At 33.5% G+C, this 24,030-nt stretch overlaps 1 protein-coding gene across 1 annotated transcript in view; it reads right to left on the reverse strand.

Annotated features, from left to right (window-relative positions):
- LOC134700081 (ankyrin repeat domain-containing protein 6-like) overlaps positions 1 to 24,030 on the reverse strand; it is a 45,816-nt gene that overhangs the window by 12,517 nt on the left and 9,269 nt on the right. The window contains exons 2-5 of the mRNA XM_063561452.1: positions 14,720 to 14,765; positions 6,707 to 6,793; positions 2,770 to 2,868; positions 2,166 to 2,258 (exon numbers count right to left, since the gene is read on the reverse strand). Of these exons, the coding sequence (XP_063417522.1) occupies positions 2,166 to 2,258; positions 2,770 to 2,868; positions 6,707 to 6,793; positions 14,720 to 14,749 (309 nt within the window). The 5' untranslated portion in view covers positions 14,750 to 14,765. The remainder of the gene's footprint in view (positions 1 to 2,165; positions 2,259 to 2,769; positions 2,869 to 6,706; positions 6,794 to 14,719; positions 14,766 to 24,030) is intronic.

A 24,030-nucleotide genomic window follows, 5' to 3' on the forward strand; every position in this document is an offset into this window, starting at 1 on the left:
GAGTATACAAGGATATTTGGTCTGATTGACATCGAGACCCCTATCCACCTTCGTTTAAATGAAGTGGAAGTAACCATTAAAAGAAATCGTAAGGCCTTCAACAATGAAAACCATAAAACACTTGGCGGGATTAAACGTATTTATATGCTCTCAACCTCCCTTAACGTGGGACAGTTGTTTAACAGCACAGTATATGAACATACTAATAAATTCAAAAAGGCTTCAATCATCAGATTGGAGAAAAAACACCAAACAAAAATACATAACTGACGTGTTGTTTATGTATCTTTTGTCTCTGTTAACAAAACAAACTCACATATTACAGATACATGAATACCTTATCTATGTGAATACAAACACATTGATGACAAAGCAACAGTATTTATATTTAAAATGTTAAGTCCGACATATTAATTAGTAACGAAAAGATGTTCGGTCAACGTTGACTAACAAAACATAACCAACGCCAATATGTAGTTTTGTTGCTCACTCGATGCAATCGTGTTTTCTGTTATTTTATGTAAACCATATCAAATGTTATGTTAAATTACAAAAACAGTGCAATTTCAGAAGTTTCGAGTACTTTTATCAGTGTGCTCTCATATAATTTGTATTAGATTTAAATTTTCAGTACAAGTAAGTTGAATATTGGTTATGTTTTATGTTTTTGTTGTATGTATTTATGAAATTTATAAAACTTATAGAAATATCAACCCGGATACCAATCTTTATTGAAAGGTGGTGTTTAAATCGATCAATTATTAACCTGTTTCATGTCAGTTTAACGCAATTACAATGCAACCTGCACTAGTAAAACTGTTCACAAACCACGCCTCATATAGGGAGATAGATAATATTCATAGATATTGTGTTTTGTTAACGTACTGTACATGTATGTTTTATTCCATAAAAACATAATTTGGGAACTCTACTAGTACATGCTAAGGATATGGTTTTATCAATATACGGGTCTTCTGTAAAGAAAACCAAAGTTGTACTTGGGAGTTATGCGAAACAAAACAGGTGTTCGCAGTTAGTATATCACACAAGTGTCATTCAGTTGAACGAGATAATAGATTGTGAAAGAATATCTAACAATGGTCAAGCTTAGCGATTGCTCCGTGAAAGATCTCGTATCGAATCATGAACATAATTGAAAACAAACTCTACTTCAAGATAGACGAATCATACCAAAGGGACAGTAAAACTCATAAATCTAAAATAAACTGACAACGCCATGGCTAAATTGAAAAATACAAACGGACAAACAACAGTACACATGACACAACATATAAAACTAAAGAAAAACAACACGAACCTCACCAAAAACTAGGGGAGATATCAGGTGTTCCGGAAGGGTAAGAAGATCCTGCTTCATATTTGGCACCCATCGTGTTGATTATATGATAAAAAATCCGGTAAATAGTCTGATTCGGTAGGTCATATCCATGAAAGGGCAGGGGATTGTAGTAAGACGTAAGGAACATATCCGATATCATTTGTGAAACGTTATTCCATAACGGTCAACCAACTCGTGATGGTGTCCATAAAATGTACGAAGGGATGATTTCAACTTCATCATTTGTAACTCTTGATTTAATAGCTTCCTTGTGAGCAGAAACCCTCTATCAAGAAATTCATGATAGGAAATGCAAGCACGGGAATATCGTGTCAATTGGGAGATGTATACCCCGTATGTAGGTGCTGCTGTAATATTGCTACTTAGAAATGGAAATTCAAAATATGTGAAAAAATCACTGAATTTTAAAACGCTGAGCAAATCCGAAAAAAACCCAATCATGTCTTTCAAAATGATTCAATTTTTTAAACAATACTGTGCAGTCAGGTTTTAAAATGATTATAAATAAAGAATTGCACTAGAAGCTCAACACATTTGAAATGTCATTGATTGTAAGCTTCATCACTAGAATTGTTACAATATAACCTAGTGTTCTCTAGATATATTGTCTCCTCAACCTTAGGATCAGTTTTCAATCAACAATGTTTTTTTTTCTTCATTTTTTACTTTCTACAGTGTTTGTTTTGAAAAATAAAGATAATTTGTTTAAAACAACCACACAGCATATATATTGATGCAGTAAACTTTATGTTTGTTATTGTACATAATTCAATATAACTGTAAGTTTAACGTATAATCCACTGACCTGATTTTGTATATTGGGACCAGCATCGATCAGCAATTTGACGATATCTGTATTTCCGTTCATTACAGCAATGTGCAGAGCAGTGTAACCATACTGGATAGACAACAAAATACCAATATTAACATAATATGAAATTAATCAGGAATCAATCTATTACATTAATGGGAGTAAAACAGCATTAACTCACCCTAAACTTAAAGTCAAACTGGTACCCGATATCAGATTATAATATTATACTATTTACCGGGTTTATAATAACATGAGCAACCAATAGGTGCCACATCTGAAACAAGATCTGTTTACCCTTAACCCTGAGATCACTTACACTTTTTGTGGGGTTCGTGCTACTTAGTCTTTAGTTTTCTATGTTTTGTGATGTGTTCTACTAATTGTCTGTTTGTCTTTTTTTTCAAGCCATGACGTTGTCAATTGATTTTCGATCTATGAGTTTGAATGACCCTTTAGCATGTTTAGTATGTGTTGCCCCACTTTTGTATTGATACTTTATGTCATAACATTAGTGAATTAAGCGGACACTTTGTTTTTATTGTCTTGCATTCTACAAAATGTTCCTTTATCAGGGACACGCAAATAACAACATTACCTTGTTCTGGGCAATGCTATCAATACCAGCATCAATTAGCAATTTGATGATGTCTGTGTTTCTGATCCGTGCAGCATTGTGAAGTGCAGTTTCGCCATTCTGAATATAAAAACATACGTTTAAAAATGGCATTGAATGATGAAGAAAGCAACTAATGATAACAAATTGAATAAAATAACACATTGTCGCACTAGTTCAAGTCAATCAAATTTGAATAAGAAATTATCAATACATTGTAGTACATTACATTCCAGTAAAATATGATGTTAATAAGTCTAAAACATTAAAATCCGTATAATAAAAATCATCATCATACAAATTGAAACACAATGAAAGGCTGTACCCAAACGTTTTCTTTGAATTTTCTACTTTCAAGTCCATGTGATATATATTTAAACGATAATCAGTTGGAAATAGAATGTAGCAACCAATTATTTTATTTCAGAATAACAAGGCTATACACGAACCCACTGTGTTACATAAAAGACTTTAAAAGGCATGCATTACTTGATATATGTATATATATGTCTAATTACGAGAAACCTCTTTAGAACAGGACATACTTTTGATAATATCACCTTTCAAATAATTGAGGTAAACCAAAATTTTGACTCCGAAAGGAGAAAACAAAGAGAAAGGTTCTGGATGCATAAGTTCATACTCTTGAACCTGATGGACTTAATGAGAGGGATGAAAAACAGTTTTTACCCAAAACAAAAGGAACAATTCATGAATTTCATTCTATTTAACCAAAACAACTATTTTTACATTGTCTTATCGGGGACTATTATAGCTGACTATGCGGTATCGGCTTTGCTCATTGTTAAAGGCCGTGTGGTGATCTATAGTTGTTAATGTCTGTGTCATTTTGGTCTTTTGTGGATAGTTGTCTCATTGGTAATCATACCATATCTTCTTTTTTATATTTGTTTAAATTTAAAATTGTAATTTACAATAAACGGCAAAAATATGTTTTATATAGACCATCAATCAATAAGTTAAACTTTTAAACTAATTTTGTGTAGCTCAAGCTACAAAGATATTGTTTGTCATGCATCCGATTTTACCTAGATAGATGCACACGCCCGATGAAGCTTATATGAATATTGCGTGAATAATATATAAAATATAACAACTAATTTTATAACACTCATTAGTGCGTTAAAGTTACATTCGTAGACACTTATATAATTTAATTTAGTAACTGCATCAGTTTTTTTACAAACTGATCCACATCTAGATATATTGAATGTTGCCTGTTGCTATTTTTAGACACTATATATATATATTCATCTGCACATGTAAAATTTATTTTTTACGCCTATATATATATATACGAGTCTAAACTGAAAAATACGTTCAAACCTTTGATTGTGTTGGATAAAAACCGCAATTTTTATACGTGTGCATGTAAAACAAATTTCGTTGTAGAAAGGTCTAAAAACAGCACAAACAACATTTTCCAAAAGACCAAACAAGTGAAAATATATATTTAAACAAAACGCATTTGACTAACAAGTCGAACAATTGATGTTCGTTAACCCTGCGGACTGCCATTGGCCATTGCCAAATAAAATTGATCACAAAATGTAACAAAATGGATCTTAATATAAATTTAATACAAAAAAATAACTTGTGGCCACAATCATATGTTGTCAATATTTTATTAGTACACCAGATCCGGATTTCGACAATAAATGTCTCTTCATTGATGTTAGGGATCAAACAGTATTTGGAAGGCCATATACAAAGTACCCTCATTTTTAGAAAAAAGTATCCTCATTTTTCGATAGACTCCGGAATTTTAATCCAAATGTTGCTAAACACCTATCTGACCTCCATGATGAATATGTTGGTGTCCCCGCAGACAAAGCCCCAAATAACATCGTTTTTATCTGTAAAAGTCATTACATTAATTGCTTGATAAACGAATTAGGTATAGACAATTCACTTGGAAACCCAACATATACCCTCACGACACTTACCAAAGAGGAAATCCTGGATAATCATAGGTCTGTTCTTTGTTCCTTTGGTATTTCAACCAAAGATGAAGAACTGGATCTTCCATCACTGTATTGGATACCTAAACTACCTAAGTGTCATTACAAACAACGGTATATTGCTGGGTCTTCCAAGTGCTCCACGAAACCCCTTTCTAAATTATTAACATCCATTTAATCAGCAATCAAAGACGGGCTTCAAAGTTATTGTGAAACTGCCTATTCTAGAGGTGGCGTGAATCAGATGTGGATACTTAAAAATTCCAAAGATCTTTTAGAGTTCATACAATCTAACTCTCTTTCATCTTGTAACAGTATTAAAACATTTGACTTTTCTACTCTTTACACAAGTATTCCACATTCCAAACTAAAAGACAAATTAAAAGAGTTGGTATTACTTTGCTTCATAAAAAAGAATGGCCAACGTAGATACAAGTATCTTGTCTTAGGGAGGGATAAATCATACTTTGTAAAGAACCATTCTGATTCAAACAAAAAATTCTCTGAAACCGATATTATCAAGATGCTTGATTTCTTGATTGACAACATATTTGTTACGTTCGGAGGACGTGTTTTTCAACAGACTGTCGGCATCCGAATGGGAACAAACTATGCCCCTCTACTTGCTGACTTGTTTCTTTATTATTATGAGGCTGACTTCATGCAGGAACTTCTTAGGAAGAAAGATAAGAAGTTAGCAATATCCTTTAACTCTACTTTCCGCTATATAGATGACGTTCTTTCACTAAACAATTCAAAATTTGGTGACTATGTGGATCGCATCCATCCCATCGAATTGGAGATAAAGGATACTACAGATACAGTAAAGTCGGCTTCATATCTTGACTTACATCTAGAAATTGACAATGAGGGTCGGTTGAAGACAAAACTTTACGACAAAAGAGATGATTTCAGCTTTCCAATTGTGAACTTTCCATTTCTAAGTAGCAACATTCCAGCAGCACCTGCATACGGGGTATATATCTCCCAATTGATACGATATTCCCGTGCTTGTATTTCCTATCATAGAGGGTTACTGCTCACAAGGAAGCTATTAAACCAAGAGTTCCAAATGGTGAAGTTGAAATCATCCCTCAGTAAATTTTACGGACGCCATCACGAGTTGGTTGACCGTTATGGAATAACCGTTTCACAAATGATATCGGATATGTTCCTTACGTCGTAACTACAATCCCCTTCCCTTTCATGAATTTGACCTACCTAATTAGACTATTTACCGGATTTGTAATCATATAAGCAACACGACGGGTGCCGCATGTGGAGCAGGATCTGCTTACCCTTCCGGAGCACCTGAGATCACCCCTAGTTTTTGGTGGGGTGCGTGTTGTTTATTCTTTAGTTTTCTATGTTGTGTCATGTGTACTATTGTTTTTCTGTTTGTCTTTTTCATTTTTAGCCATGGCGTTGTCAGTTTGTTTTAGATTTACGAGTTTGACTGTCCCTTTGGTGTCTTTCGTCCCTCTTCTAAGAGTCAATATAGGATGAACGGATCATATAAACCGGAGGTAAAATATGATACAAGCCCAAACGAAAAATGTAAACGAGTCAAAATAGAAAACTACGTTCAAACCTATGATTGCGTTTGATAAAAACCGCAATATATATACGTGTGCATGTAAAACAAAATTCGTATATTTAATGCTATAGATAAATGCAAAAAATATAGCAACACTGACATGTCGCATTACGTCTGAGAATTATGCAGTGCCGATAATACTGAGTGGTGGTAATGTGAAGGGGAACGTCATAAGTTTTCATGGCTATCTGGTTGAGGAATAGAGAATAGCCAGTGATAACCTAAAAAAAGGTTTGTTTATTTGTATATGAAAGAGGTTTGAAGTACTGCATAAAATATCAATTACAAAAATCAAACAAACAATTGAAGCGTGTATTTGTATACTATTAGCGTAACTCACATAGTCTTGATAGTTAACATTTACTCCTCCCTCTAAAAATCTCTTTATTGTTTGCGTGTCACCACAACTTGCAGCAGTAAGTAGAGCCTGTATAACATAAAACAACTGTTCGAATGTAAAAATAATTGATATGATAAATAAACAAAATCAATAAATTAAGACACAACACTTTACATCGGGGCTTCAGAAACTATCCTTATTCTCCTAACTTGTACATGAAGGATCCGATCAGTACACATCCTGTAAGAGGATGCTGACATTCTACAATGCGTGTACTACCGATATAGAAATAACCATGGTCTCTGCAAAACTAATCAATTCAAAACTAAAACAAAAGTAAAAAATTGTGGATTTTTTGTTCTGTCTATGAAGAAATAACATAACAAAATTGGAGCACCCTGAAAAACGCTAGTAGCGGGTTATCTAACAGTGTGCACCACGTTTTTTGTGTGTAATTTCGAATAGACAGAAAAATTTTACAGTCATTTTTTACATTTGAAAATGCCTGTACCAAGTCAGGATTATGACAGTTTTTGTCCATTCGTTTTTGATGCGTTTTGATATTTGATTTTGCCATGTGATTATGGACTTTCCGAATTATTTTTCCTCTAAGTTCAGTATTTTTGTGATTTTACTTTTGTCTTATAATTTAATTCTAAATTCCATTTTAAACCGTAGAAAACCATGAAAAACGTAATTAGTAATTAGTTTATAACAGTGTCACAATCTAACAGTATACATAATATATTATACATCAGATAAAAACAGCATAAAAATATATTAGATTCTTGCCTCAAGAGACATAGGAGACACTTTTCCCTCATGCTCATAAAATGCATACACACTTGAGATTGCGAAACATCTAGTTTTAAATATGTTCCCTATGGTCATGTTATCACAGAAGACCTCAACATAGTCGATGACCGTGAAGTCATAACTTTTCTAAAGAAAGGACCGAAATACCGTCCTCCATCTACAATAGATTGGAAACAGTGTCGTCAGGTCATTAAAGACGCTCTGTCTGCCTATTGTAAAAATTGGTGCAAACGTGAAAAATCCGATAAAAAATCTTTAGACAGTTATTTGAATAAAATTATGAATACTGTTGATATTCGAATATCTCATTTAGAAAACAATTCTGAAATTAATAATAGGAACCATGATATACCCATTTCTAGAATAAAAAACAAACTCAAGGTACTCGCAGAGCGGTTTGTGTTCGTACTGGCAGACAAGGCAGCAAATAATGCAGCTTAAAGCATATTCCGAACATTTGAAAGTCCCTACCATGTACTGGTTACCGAAATTACACAAAAAAACATTTAAATTCCGTTTCATCTCCGCTTCGAGTAAGTGTTCTACTACTAATCTATCATTACTTCTAACCACCTCCCTTACTTCTATCAAAGAACTGGTTATTAACTTTTGTAATAAAGCTAATGAAAATAATGGTATTAATTATTGTTAGAGTGTTAAAAATTCTTTAGAGGTTTTAGATAAAATACATGCTTTCAATGGTCCTTACAATTCTGTTGACAGTTATGATTTTGCTACTCTGTACACTACACTTCCACACAATCTTATAAAGAAAAAGTTTTTGTATTTGATAAAATGGTCTTTCGAAAAATCTAATTGTAATTTTATTTGCTGTAACTCGTTTAAGGCCTTTTTCTGTAACGAAAAAGGAAAGTATGCTAGATACACATACTGGAAATGTGAGGATATGATTGAAGCTTTAAACTTTCTGCTTGATAACATTTATGTACGTTTCGGTGATAAAGTGTATCGCCAGGTAGTAGATATTCCTATGGGCACCAACTGTGCCCCTTTAATAGCAGATTTATTTCTATATTGCTATGAATCTCAGTTTATGACCAAACTCAGTAAAGACCCATCATTGTTACATTTGGTTGATACATTCAAAAATATATGATATTTTTTCGTTGAATAATCCAGAGTTCTCTAAATATACTTCAGAAATTTACCCAAACGAACTTACTTTAACTAAATCTAACATAAACAGCAGCAGTTGTCCTTTTCTAGATTTAGACATTTCAATTTCAAACGGGAAACTTCACACTAAAATTTACGACAAAAGAGACGATTTTTCATTTCCTATTGTTTATTTTCCTTTTTTAGACGGCGATGTGCCTTTGGCTCCATCATACGGTGTTTATATATCGCAACTCGTTCGGTTTGCCCGTGTGTGTTCTGATGTCATAGATTTTAACGAACGTAATCCATGTATCACTGGTAAATTGTTGTGTCAGGGATTTCGATACCATAAATTACTTAAAACTTTTACTAAATTCTTTCATAGATACAAAGATTTGATTAGTAAATTTGGCTATACCTGTAGAAAGCTTATTAAAAATTGTATTTCACATCCTAAATTTTATGGTAATATAGTACTTAAAGCGAGGAAATCACTATGTGATCCTTGTAAACTCATCGAACCTTTAAACAAACTTATAAGTTAGGGTTATCGTACCAATATTGTAATTAGATCTCTGAATATAGTTCACATTGGCACTAATATTGATTTTGTCATTAGCAAATTAAAACATAACTAAATTTCATTATCTTTTGAGGCGAGATGTATAGGGGACACAGCCACGTTAACTTTATTTCTATAGAAGTCGCTCTTCACTATACTACTACCTGTCGATACATTTATTTTTGGCATTGCACAAGTCATGTCTTCTTTGACTATTAATGACGTTAAAATACTAAATCCCTGTGATGTGTTTTAGTCGATTTTAGTCTGTCTCTGATGCATGATTTTTTACTATTAATTGGTTTTGGCTTTTAACTAGCTGTCAGTAACTGCGAGTACTCTCAAATCGTATTTTCGTACCTGTTGATACTGTTTATAATGCTTTTTTGTCATTTTTTATTTATATGGATCTTGTCTGTATACCAGCTTTGATTATTTGTAATATCTTCAATTTTTCACTTATTCTTACAACATTTGTATAAACTTCAAGATTATAAAAAACCGGTTTTTTTCTAAAGTGAACGTTGATTGGTTAAATATTTCTCAGTGTGTTTGAATTTGTTTGTTAGCCTTTTGGTCATGCATTTGTATTCAGATATCGCAGATCAAATTTATTTGTTCATTGTGTAATCATACGTTTTTTGATTGAGTTAAGTCTGCCAATTGATATTTTATCGTATGTTTTTCTATGTAGTGATGTTATGCTATTGTTTCAGAAAAAGGGAGAAGGTTTGGATCCATTAAAACGTTTAATCCCGCTGCAAATGTTTGCACCTGTCCTAAGTCAGGAATCTAATGTACAGTAGTTGTCGTTTGTTAATGTAATATATACGTGTTTCTCGTTTCTCGTTTTGTTTATATAGATTAGACCGTTGGTTTTCCCGTTTGAATGGTTTAACACTAGTAATTTTGGGGCCCTTTATAGCTTGTTGTTCGGTGTGAGCCAAGGCTCCGTGTTGAAGGCCGTACTTTAACCTATAATTGTTTAATTTTTAAATTGTTATTTGGATGGAGAGTTGTCTCATTGGCACTCACACCACATCTTCCTATATATATACACAGTTAAAAACATTTTTCAAAATTAAAAAGAAAAAAAAAGATAATTGATTTAAAAATCTTAAATAATATGCTAATAAATAATAAAAAGAAATTTAAGTTTTTTAAAAGTTATAAATTTATCTTTCTCCTCTTAAACGTCAAATGCAATGTTTTAGCTACTTATAATTGAATTTCATCACAAATCATAATATGATTAAATTTTGATTCCACACTCCAGATTATAGAAACAAAGTTTGATAAAAAGGGTGAATTTAAAAGTTCCTCTCTCAAGTCCGAATTAAAATTACAGTTCATTAAAACATATTGTTCAGTATCAAGCGTATTTCCATCACAAAACTGACAAATTCTTTCATTTAAAGAGGTAACTGGCTGGGTGCATCGTCCTGTTTCAATGGCGTTTTAGTTTGTAACCCACGGATAACTACTGTTTCATTTATTAATGACTCAGATTATATTTGCGTTATTGTTCTATTATTGCATTGCTGATTACTTGTGTTAATTTATATAATAGTTATTTAGTTTTTAAATGGCGAAAATAATTCACTTTTCAGATTCCTCAGCAGATGGTTCGGAAATGGATTGCACATTTTGTTTGTGTTATTTATGTCAGAAAGTCACAACAGACCTTATGAAATCGTCAAATGAAGGATTTACTGTGTTGGGCAAAACATGTCATAGCTGCTTGTATGAATATGAAACGTGCAGGACTTAAAACATAACCAGGACCACTCATTCTGCCTGACGATGTTACTAATATACGTAACCACGACTTTCTATTCATGAGTTTGCAAAAACGAGTATGAGTTCTTAAATTATGTTAAAGAGTGAACATATTACGGCCGAAAAAATATCATGGTCATCATTCCATTTTTTACGAAGACTGTTGAAGGGAGTCTTACCTGCTTAATGTCATTTTGTTAACAACAAGCAAATCAGTTGCTACCATAAAATATTCGATGGATAAGGTTAGGTATATTGTGTCGTTTTTTAAACCTGGTCATATTCCAATAATAACAGCAGACCAGCCGCTATTTCTGTTGGCAAAGCAAATTCAATAGGAATGGCCAAATGAATACGGCGAAAACAAATTCGTTGTTCGGTGGTATACATATTGATATGGCATGTTTTAAGGTTGTGTGTGATATATTGCGGGATAGTGGTTGTATAGATGCTTTTTCCGAAGCAGATGTTGCATAATCTGGGACCAGATAATCGTTCTTGTCAAGTTCTGATACTCCAAAACCTAGACTAGTCCATCAGGTAAACGCATGTTTATTGTTTGATTTGCTAATGTCTGCTTATGAAAGTTTTAAATAACGAAAATCACGATGAATCAATAGAATTTGACGATTTTAGACAATGGTGTAATGAAAGAAACTCATTTTGAAATTTGATATTATGTTCTTGAAATTCAGCTGTTGGTTTTGTCGTACATTTTTTCAAAGGTGATGGTAATGAGCAAAATGATGTCAATATTTAATTCAAGATGGCCGCCGTGAAACAAAATCAAAAACATGTTGGCCTTCCCTCTAACATGATAAAGTACGACCAAAGGAACGTATGTGCCAAATCCTATTCGTGTATCACTATTTGCATTATTTTTTTCAAATTTCTGTACTAAGCAGCCCCGGTATTTTGTTTATTTCGCATTTTGATTTTTGATTTTTTAATTTTTTATTATGTTATCAAAAAAGAAAAATAGGCTTAAAGAGGGGTACATGTTAATTGCAAAACGAACTCAAAGCGTAACAAAACAAAACAAAACCAAAATGAACTTAATGGTTCTTATAAGTTGATGTATAAAATACAGAAATTGGAGATTTATTTCCCGAGGGTATCACCAGCCCAGTTGTCAGTACTTTTTGTGCTGACATGAATTATCAATGATATGGTAATATTTATAAATTAACTGTTAACAAAATTTATAATTTTTTACTAAGTCTTTTCTTCTTTAGGCATAGATTACCTTAGCTGGATTTAGCAAAACTTTGAGGCATTTTAGTCATCAATGCTCTTCAACTTCGTACTTTATTTTCCTTTTATATTTTTTGGGGATTCGAGCTTCACTGATGAGTCTTTTGTAGACGAAACGCGCGTCTGGTGTTTATACAAAAATTTAGTCCTGATATCTATGATTTGTTTATTTGTAAGTGGTAAATTGGATAACAAACTAAATATTTCTCAAAAGCGGATGATGTATTTTACAACAAGAGACACGACTTTGATTATCACCATTTGTTGTAAGGAATAAAATGAAGCACGAAATATATCAAATTATTTTTAAATTGGACATCACATGATATAACAGAATCCTGATATGTTGTTGTTTTCTTTTGCATCGAAAGTTCAACCAGCATTAAAATATTTTTTGAACAAAAATCTCAAATATAAGCTAAGCATATCAGAGAAATTATTCAGAACTATTTGGATTCCTTAGCGTCCAACATTTAGGAGTAATAGTAAAAACTAAACACCTTGCAGAAGGCGAAATAGTATGGTAGCTAAAGATTTATTATGTATATATTTTGTGCTGTACTTAAGGGAATAAAAAAGCTTAAAACGTGTTACATGCTTCCCGCTATACACGCTGAATTGAAGAGTAGGATAACATATTTAGTAGCTTGGAGCCAGTATACTGTTCACATGTATTCAACGTTAACATCAAACTCATCCTGCTAAATATAGCTGAATACATTCATACCATATAAACTTAAAAAATGCGCAAATGGTAAATACGGGTCTATCACTTAATACAAAACAAATCTCGTTTCCTGCGTATCACAATGATAGACGAGCCTTTTTTTTTAGGGTCAAATGGTTTGACATAGTAATAAGGCAACTGCATAATGTTTCTTTGTTGTTTTTGGTTATTTTTTGTTGTTAATTTTTTTTTTAATTACACAAAACCGAATTTAAATTTACTCATGTGTTTTGTTCCAAGCTCCCAATTCACATATCATCCGGGTGGCTACGTTATTACCGGTGACCTCAACATTGTTAATAACACTTCCGTTCGAAACGTGTTATCGAAAGGTCCAACATAGCGTGAGCCGAAATCCATCAATAGGAAATACAACTTTTAAATTTTGATGGATTCAGTCTAAGATTATACAAGGCAATAGGCTAGACGTGAAATAAAGACGTATATACTCTTTTCGGGTGAATTAAGGCAGTGAGGTCGTTGATACAAATCAGAATTAAAAATCTGAATGGGTCTTTCAATGCCCATGCTACGTCAATCTTTAAAGACCCTACTGTTGCAAACCACTTATCCTACTTTCATGAGAAATATGTTGTTGTCCCCGCATACAAAGCCCCAAACAACATCGTGTCGGTGTGTAAAACTCTTTACATTAACTGCTTGATAAACGAATTAGGTATTGACGATTCACTTGGAAACCCAATGTATACCCTACGACACTGTTCAAAGAGGAAATCCTAGATAATCATAAGTTTGTTATATTTTCGTTTGGAATTATAACCAAAGATGATGGACTGGATCTTTCATCACTGTATTGGATACCCACACTGCATTTATTTCCTCACAAAGAACGGTATATTGCTGGGTCTTCGAAGTGCTCAACGAAACCTCTTTCTAAATTATTAACATCTATTTGATCATCAATCGAAGACGGACTTTAAAGTTATTTTGAAACTGCCTATTCTAGAGGTGTCGTGAATCAGAGGTGCATACTTAAAACATCCAAAGATCTTTTAGAGTACCTAAAATCTAGCTCTCTTTCATCTTGTTCATGTTGTAATAGTATTAAAACATTTGACTTTTCTAACCTTTATTACGCATTTCAAACTAAAAGACAAATTTAAAGAGTTGATATTGCTTTGCTGCATTAAAAAGAATGGCAAACAAAGATACACGTATCTTGTTTCAGGAATGTATACACAACTAAGAGGCCGCAGTCTTCAATGCCTCATGTAGAATTGATAAGAAGTTGATAAGCAAATATGTTAAAGTTTACATTGGTAAGATAGCCCAAATGCATAACCCTATCTTTATACAGCACTATTTTGCCTCTGTTAGTTGTCAAACAGTCATTAATAGTGCGATTCCTAGAATTATATTACAACCTTGTCCTTCGAATTAATTCAAATATTGTTTTTATATTTTACAATAAGGAGCATTTCTTGAAACATTGTGTGTTCTTATCTTTAAATAGATTTGTTCCTGTTAACATACATAATAAAGAAAATCGTTAAAAAACACATACTGTGGATTCATTTATTTTCGTGGGTACCAATTTTCGTGGATTGCGAAAAACTCACATATTCGAGGATATTTAAATTCGTTGTGTTGGAAAAGTTTGCATGCGTGCCTTTGGTAAATTTGTATTTCGTAGAACATTTAAATTCGTGGTTCCCCTGTTCCCACGAAATCCATGAAAATTGGTATCCAACGAATATTAATGAATCCACAGTATATATATATATTCAAATTTTACCTCCTCAAGCTGTCTACTGTTTGTTTCCATGCTGATTGTAAGATTTCTGAAAAAAAGATATACTTGAGGTTTACTTACAGTTACCATTTTACTTTCCTCGATTTCACTCATAATAATTTATTTGAATGAGGATAAATATGTATCGGATATATCAGTTCGGACAATACAATGGTTATAGTATCAACTAATGGCAAGTTATTTTTTTTTAAATGATGTCCTCCTCTAGTACTCCCTTTGCTTTTTGGTTTTTATTTCTTATTAGGTGAAAACAAGTGAAGACAGGTTAATGTTTATCAATATCGAGTGCACTGTATGTTATTACATGTAGAAAATAATTATCGATCCAAATTAGTGTTAGTCAAACTGCTATATATATCCCACCAAGTTATTCAAGTTTTTACAAAAAAAATCATATTTTTTCAACATGTCAATTTTTTATGAAACTAAACCAGTCAAGTAGAATTGATATTCCCTTGAATAACACTCACCTAAGCAGATACAAATAAAATACTTGTTTATATAGGTAATCAGTAATGTTTGAATGATATGTCCCGATATATATCAATTCTTTAAACTTCATTGCAATTTATTTAGATGTTATAATGTCACAGTTTATTAGATTATCTAAGGAAACTGTGTAACGAAATATAAAACGTCATTAACGAAGATGGATATGCAGGGGTTAAGTCAAAGCGCATATGTCGTTAGATGATCTCGTTTAGATTACTTCAAGTGTTAGACCAGCACATCAGTGTGTGCTATTATAGATAATACTTTTGGCCATTTATTTAGAGATTTTCCGTATTCCATCCTCGATCTTTTTTTCAAAAACTCATAAATACTTTCCACTTCTATCATTTGCTTGGAAATAACTCAAGAACGAGATTTCAACGAAACTGACGTTGTCAGAAACCAAAAATATGATGTTGGGATATAATGACTTTCTTCATCAGTTTAAAGAATAAAAAAAAAATGTTTCTGGTCTTTTGTGGCAATTGTTTTTCCTTTTGTCCAGTTCATATGTTTAGTCTACTAATGCAAATGTAATAGAATGTACATGTATGACACATCTTTCACTGGACACAGTTATTTTTTTCTTCTCACATTTACAGGCATCATAATCTATGTTCATTACAATGGTTTTCTTTACAGTTTTTATGTTATTCGTATTTTGTACAAGATAAGATTTGTTGCTGATTCGAAAACATGAAAATTCGTCCTTCTTTTGTCAGCATCGAAACACATGTATTTTCTCGTTTGAGTTATTTAAAAATGAATGTTACGTGCACTTAAACAAACCCGATTTTGTACATTTTCAGAACGTTTTATATAACTTGCTGTCCGTGAGGCAGAACATTTTACTTATAGATAAAGTTTACAACAGATAATGTTAAGTCTGCCTCATATCTTGACTTACATCTAGAAATTGACATTGAGGTTCGATCAAAAACAAAACTGTACGACAAAAGGGATGATTTCAGCTTTCAAAATAATTTTGAACTTTTCAATTAATATATGTAGCAACAATCCAGCAGCGCATACATACGGAGTATATATCTCGCAATTTATACGATATTTCCGATCTGCTTACACTTCTGCAGCACCTGGAGCCATTCGAAATTTTTGATGGAACTCGTGTTGCTTATTCTTTAATTTTCTTTTCATTAAATTGTCTTGTTTATTATAATGTGTCTGTTTGTCTTTTTTCTTATTAGCCATTGCATTGTCATTTTATTTTCGATTTATGAATTTGGTATCTTTCCCCCTTGGCTTTTTTAAATGTATAACAAGACAAGAATATTAAAACCTATTATGCATATCATGACCTACCCTCTTGGTCGGATTTATTACCATTTAGATGACATTAAAACTCATCAATATGATTGATATTTCCTGGCGAAAAACAACCAGACAATATCAATGTTAAAAGATCAACTTCCAACAATGCAGTTTTCGAGATTGGTCAGGCTTCAATGTATTAGGCATATTTATTTTTCCAATAGTAATGCAATTTTCAATATCAAAACATAAATAAAATATCACACAGGCCATGTTTTCTATGCTTGTCTAACTAGCAAGCAAAAAAGGTAACATCCACCCATGGGTAAAACATGCAATGTAACGTTACTCATGTTACAGTTAATTGGAATCCCACTTTGTCAATTTAAATCGTTAAGTACCTTGTTAGTTACACAGAAGTTTCGTAAAGTGTGTTTCAACCATATATGTATGATGAAATAAAATGTTAAGTTAGTTGACACAAAATAAAGGTTTTATAAAACAACACAGATACAAATATTGAAAATAAAAAAATAAGAAAAAAACAACGATGACAGACGATTTGTTTAAATAAAACAAAAATATGTTGGAGCGAATGTAAGATAGACATCGTAAAATAGATTGTAGAATTGTCATCTATTTCATTTCTTTTTTTTTTGGGAAAACTTGTTATTTGTGTGTGATGATCATACATGAAACATCAATCAATGAGAATTAATTCCGAGAAAAAATATTGACTATGTATATGACAACTTCTTATATTTCATCTTTGTTGGACCAATTCAATATTAAAACATCACTTTTTTTAATAACGGAAACCTTCCATTTTAAATTATGAATTTTGTTTTTGATCTAATATTTTCAAAACCTTTGATAATTGTATTCAACTCGGAGTACCGAAAATCACTGATTCTACACTGAAATAAAGGACACTCACTGCTTACTTCAGCTTCAGATCAGAACTGTAAAGCAGACACCTGTATACTGAAAATTTACTCTTGAACTGAATTTTAATGTGCGTATTGTTATGCGTTTACTTTTCTACATTGGTTAGAGGTATAGGGGGAGGGTTGATATCTCACAAACATGTTTAACCCCGCCGCATGTTTGCACCTGTCCCAAGTCAGAAGCCTCTGGCCTTTGTTAGTCTTGTATTATTTTAATTTTAGTTTCTTGTGTACAATTTGGAAATTAGTATGGCGTTCATTATCACTGAACTAGTATATATTTGTTTAGGGTCCAGCTGAAGGACGCCTCTGGGTGCATTGAAGACCTGTTGGTGACCTTCTGCTGTTGTTTTTTATTTGGTCTGGTTGTTGTCTCTTTGACACATTCCCCATTTCCAATCTCAATTTTACGTAATGACTGTCGAAAAAACTCTTCCTTTTGCAGAAGGTCAGCTATTAAAGAGTGGTTAAGATACGCGTAAAGTGGTAAAAGAAGTAACGAGCACTACTGGACGAAAAAAAGCAACTGTCCATACCAGAAACAGTCGTGGTACGACTGTTTAAGTCTGTCAAAGACTGGTGATGATTGTCAAATATGTAATATTTCGTTGCAACAGTTCATTTATGTCTGTCCCAACTTTTTTACGAGTTGTGAAAGTCAAAAAATGTTACAAACAGTCATTTAGACGTTTTTAGAGTTGGAACAGTCGTTAAATGTTTGTTACAACTGTCTAAAGGTTGTCAGAGTCATTTAATGTTTATTACAACTTATGAAAGTTTGTCAGAGTCGTTAAATGTTTTAAACAAACATTTAATATGCTAATACAGTCGTTACTTGTTTTAATACACAAATTTTAGCGTGACTGTAACGAATGTAAAAAAAAAATTACATGTCTCACGTTCACCTTTTTATTTAATATTTTAGACAAGATAAATGTATAAATGTATTTGAAAGTGTCACGTATTGATGACACAGTTGTGAAAATACCCATTATTAAATTAATTATCATCTTTTGTTGTTGTTTCTTTATTTAACTACTTTGCGATCGTTGTATAATGTATATGTGTCTTTTATTTTCGTTTTCCGTTCAATTATTGTCATGGCATTGTCCGTTCATTTTTGCCGGAAATCAAGTGTCTTGTTTCGATTGACTTTCCATCTTTTGTATTGTGTGACACTCTCTATTTAAGAGCAGAAGCTTTCGTTAAAGAATAAAGTTTAAATCTGTTTGCAGAAGATAGCTAATGATCATGAATTCATTCAACTAATTTTTTTATTTAAAGGTTTGAACATTTAATTTTAAAATGTTTCATCGGTGTACATGAAGTAAATTTAAAGAATATTACTAATTTACATATATTACATGTATTCAGCATAATAAATCTGGTTTCATTTTAATTACTATCCATTACGGACATTTAGTTTTTTGTCCATGGATTTATGAGTTTTGAACAGCGGTATACTACTGTTGCCTTTATTTCCTTTGATAATTGTTCAGATCCTTTAAGTTTTATTAAAAACGGAAAATAATAATTCACCCGTGAACGATTTTACGTTACCGAACCCTCCCCATTTTGTTGCATTTATGTCGGCAGCGGTTCGACAAATTGCATTTTCACAAAATCGTAGACATATTAGAAGGAAATCTACAGTGTTGCGGAGACGATTTAAAATGTGCAGTGGAATAAATTGTTTCATATAAAGTTCGACGATTTGGGATTTGGGGGTTCGACAATAACGTTATACCAATAGCATTATTATATCCATATCATATAACTAACGAATGTTTGCTAATAACTACGTTTTAATCCAATAGTTACAATATATACAATCATTTTCGTAATACAATTTCACAACATTGTTTTCGATGTTAATTTATCGCATGATTAAGACGATCTGTTTACGTCTGACCAGTAGACATAAAATTTCACACTAACTTAACCTGATTCCCAGAGATGATCAAAACAAAGTATGTAATTATATAGCCACAGCTGCACGTGCAAACGATTTTTACTTGAACTCTAAATGACTAGACTGACCTACTGAAGGTGTCATAAAATCTAGGAATACCGTTAAGATTAACCATTAACTTTCTACACAGTAATACATTCTTTGGAAAACACTGTTATCTTTAACTAATCTAAGCAGACGAAAATGTAGCTTTATTTCAACATAATTATATAGAAAATTAACGATAAAAATAAACTTGCAAAAATTATAAGTGCAATTAATAAAAACCGATTTTTACTCTATTAAAAATCCTAACTAAAAAAACCAATCATACTAATAAAAACTAAAAAAACTATTGTCTTCAATCCATTCTCCCCCTCTTGATTGCTCTAAGCCAATCAAACAAAACAAATAATTAAACGATATAAAACTGTCTTTGATCTAAGTTCAAAATTGTCAAATCTAAAACTATTTCAAAATATTTAACTGTCTAAAATGAAATGAAAATATATGTCCACATTACTTCAATTATTTATCACTGTCATTTTCGGAGGTTTCGAGGTCTAACGGACACAGTTTTGTAATTGGTTTCATTAATACAGTTTGTCCAAGTGATACTTTTGCAACCCGAACATGCCTAGCTTTGCCAGGGAAAACTTCGATTATTCTGCCAAGCGGCCTATGTCCTCTCTGAACGTTCGGATTCATCACAAGTACAATATCATCGGTTTTTATATCCCTTTTCGTTTAAGTCCACTAGTCGCGCTTGTTAAGTCCTGGAAATCATTCTCTAATCCAACGTTTCCAAAAATGTCTAATTAATTCCTGAATTGTTCTCCATCGTTTTCTCGGGTTAAAATATCAACGGTTTCTGGAGCGAAATGACCACCTAATTGTCCGAGCAAGAAGTGATTCGTTGTTAAAGGTGTATCATCTTTCGGATCAGCAGACTGGTACGTAAGCGGTCTCGAATTTATCAGTGCTTCAGCTTCGGTAAATGCTGTTAAAAGCTCCTCATCATTAATGTCTGCATTTCCTAATATTGCATAAATAGCCCTTTTTGCCGATTTTATCATTGTCTCGTGAATACCACCAAAATGCGGAGCTAACGGTGGGTTGAAATGCCACTTAATTCCTTGGTTACTAATTGAATTATGTATGTTATCCTTGTCTTAAAGCGCAACTAGTTCTTTCAGTTCTCTATTTGCTCCTACAAAATTAGTTCCATTGTCTGAAATTATCTCTTTCGGAAGACCTCGCCTGTTCATCATCCGAAAAAATGCTTTTAGAAATGATTCCGTATCTAATCCAAATGCTACTTCCAAATGCACTGCGCGTGACGCTAAACATGTAAATAGACATAAGTATCTTTTCTGACGTCGTTTTCCTCTGCCCTGAACTGTTATGAACGGTCCACCAAAATCATCTGCTGTACGAGCGAAAGCATGTGCAGGTGTTTTGAAATGAATTTCCGGTAATGGAGCCATCACTTGCTCGGCAACTTTAGCTTTCTTCTTACGACACGTAAAACACTAATGTTCATATTCTCTTATTTCTTCTCTCCCTGAAATAATCCAAAATAGTGACGATAATGCTGAACATGTTTGATTTGTCCCACTAACATGTTTTCCAAGTTCGTGATAGCGTTTCACAATAAGCTTCGTGACCCAATTCTTTTGTGGTAATATAATCGGATATCTTGCATCGAATGATAGAAAATCGGCGAACTCTAAACGTCCATCGCATCTTATTAATCCATTTTTTCTCAATTCGCGGTTGTAATCCTAATAATTTGCTTGTTTTCGGTAAACTTTACTTTTCATAAGTTGTATTCGTCTGAAAATGCCTCTCTTTGTGCATTTTTTATTGCTTCCGATTCGGCATCTGCATACTCGACGGTAGATAAACTTCCTTGACGACTTTTTTTTTTGCTCTAGTCTGCAATTGTCAATAAATCTGTGCACATACGCTTGAACACGAACTAGTCTTACAAAACTCGAATAACGTACGGGATCTAGACGCCAATCTGAATCACTACATGTAGTTAGAATACTTTTCAGTGTAGTACAATTAGTTAAGTTATCGCTTGTTTTCTGTTGACACATAAGTTCGGTATCACGTATGTTTTCTATCTGGATATAAGTGTCCGGCCATTGCGGTTCCTAATCTTGTAGGAATTCCCGTCCATTCCACCAAATTACGTCCGACTGTAACTGTTTAACGGTTCGTCCTCTAGATACTAAATCTGCCGGATTAACTTTTGTTGGCACATGTCGCCATTGTTAAGGATGCGATGACGTATGACTTTCTCCAATTCGATTCGCTACAAATGGCATACATTCTCTACTTCTGCCTCTAATCCAATGCAAAACGTTCATACTGTCTGAGCAGAATGTCATATTATCCTCTTCCACTTCTAATGCGTTTTTAACCGAAAGTGCTAATCTTAATCCTAAAACTGCGGCCATTAACTCAAGTCTTGGAATGCTGACTGATGTTAAAGGAGCAACTCTCGATTTCGCTGCTATTATTCTAGTAGATATCATTCCACTCGTATGCTCGTTTCTAGCATATGTTACTGAGCCATAAGCCTCCTGAGAAGCGTCACTAAATGTGTGTAAACTCGTCGAAACAATGTCTTCGTTTAATTGCAAACATCTCAGTATTTCAATACAACATAGTTCGTCAAGTTCTCGGAACCACTCTCTAGATTTTTCAACCAGTTCTTCGTCTAACTAGTCGTCCCAGTCTAACCCTGCTGTCCACATTTCTTGTAGTAGTAGTTTTCCTGTTATTGTGTACGGCGCAATAAATCCTAACGGATCGAATTACTTAGCAACTTTGCTTAGAATGTTTCGTTTAGTAAATTTAAAATCCTCTGCCGGTGGGTTAGCTTTAAACGTGAATATGTCATTGTCTGCCTGCCATATAGCTCCTAGAGTTTTCACTGCTGGTAAATATCCCTCATCGAGATCGACTTGTGACGCGCGATCTTCTTCTGGAATGCTTTGTAAAACTGCCTTTGAATTCGATAGCCATTTCCGTGCATACATCCCTGCCTTTGCCCATAACTGAGATAGCTGATTATAAAGTTCGATGCCTTGTTCATCGTTGATTACGGAGTCCATACTATCGTCCATGTATGTAGATTTTAGAACTGTTTCGGCGGCTCGTGGATATGAATATTTTGTCATTTCGGCAAGTTTTCTAGAAACAAACTGAGCTTAAAATGGAGACGAATTTACTCCAAAAACAACACTTTTGAATTCATATTCCTCTGGTACTTGTTCAGTGTTCATTGCGCGCCATAAAAATCTGTGATACGGCCTGTCGTCTGGTGCAATTTTAATTCTCAAATACATTTCAGCAATGTCACAAACAAGTGCAACGGGGTACTTTCTGAAGCGTAATAGTACATCGAATAAATCTTGCTGTAACTTTGGACCTTGATGAATAGTGTCATTTAGCGAAATCCCCTGCAATTTTGCGGACGCATCAAATACAGTCCTCGTTTTAGTTGTTTCCTTGTCCGGAAAGTCTTGGAAAATGCGGCAAATACCATTTTCCTGCAACAGTCTCCTTTGTCGACACTTTGCGAACATATCCTTTCTCAATATATTTCTCTATTGTTTGTGTATAAACTTTAGCAATACTCGGGTCTTTTTTTTTTATCTTTTTTCTGTATTTGCTAATCTACTTAATGCCATATTATAATTGTTCGGTAATGAAGGTGTGTCGTCTTTCCACGGTACTTTAACTTCGTAGTGTCCATCCTTAAATTCCAAAGATTGCTCTACCTTTGACAACGCTTTTTGCTGATCACTGCTTAGAAATACGTTTTCGCTTGGTGTTTTGACATTTTCGATTTCCAAAAATTTCCTAGCAATGTTATCTAAATTATTTCGATTCTCTTGTCCACGAGCAAAAGAATTTCGGTTAAATAATGTCTGATCCTGTCCGCTATTCGGATCTCCGTTGCACGTCCAACCTAACAGTGTCTAACAATTGGCTCTCCAGGCTTACCACGTATATTTCTAGAAGAATAATGTAGATCCGGATAGTCCAGTCCGATCAACATATCAACGGTAGGTCTCTTTTCTAGATTCGGAAATTTATTCCCTGCTAGATGGTCCCATTTCAAAGCGTGTTGTCTCCAGTCAACTGGCTGTAAACTTCCGGTTACACGGTTAGTAGTGAATGCGACTACTTTGGCGTCTGTCTGACCATTGTGACTTTGAAGTCTTACCTCGACTGGCATAGTTTCAAATGTTTCAACATTGTCATTTAACACATTAACTGTCACTTTCTGACCTTGTCCTTGAAGTCCGAATTCGGCGGCATCATCAACGTTGATATACGTTCTCGTACTTGCGTCATCCAGTAATGCATTAACACTAACGGTATGGTTTCCATTTTTCAATATGACAGGAACTGTTCTAAGCGCAACGAATAAAATTGAGAAAGGAATTGGTGAATATGTCAAAGCGACAACCACCCGACCATAGAGCAGACAACAGCCGAAGGAAACCAATGGGTCTTCAATGTAGCGAGAATTCCCGCACCCGTAGAAGTTTGATTTTCTGTCTCGGCCAATCATTGTGCGATCCCGACTCTTTCCCTCAGTGACAACGTCT

Source organism: Mytilus trossulus, unplaced genomic scaffold (assembly GCF_036588685.1).
Source record: "Mytilus trossulus isolate FHL-02 unplaced genomic scaffold, PNRI_Mtr1.1.1.hap1 h1tg000122l__unscaffolded, whole genome shotgun sequence".
Taxonomy (NCBI): domain Eukaryota; kingdom Metazoa; phylum Mollusca; class Bivalvia; order Mytilida; family Mytilidae; genus Mytilus; species Mytilus trossulus.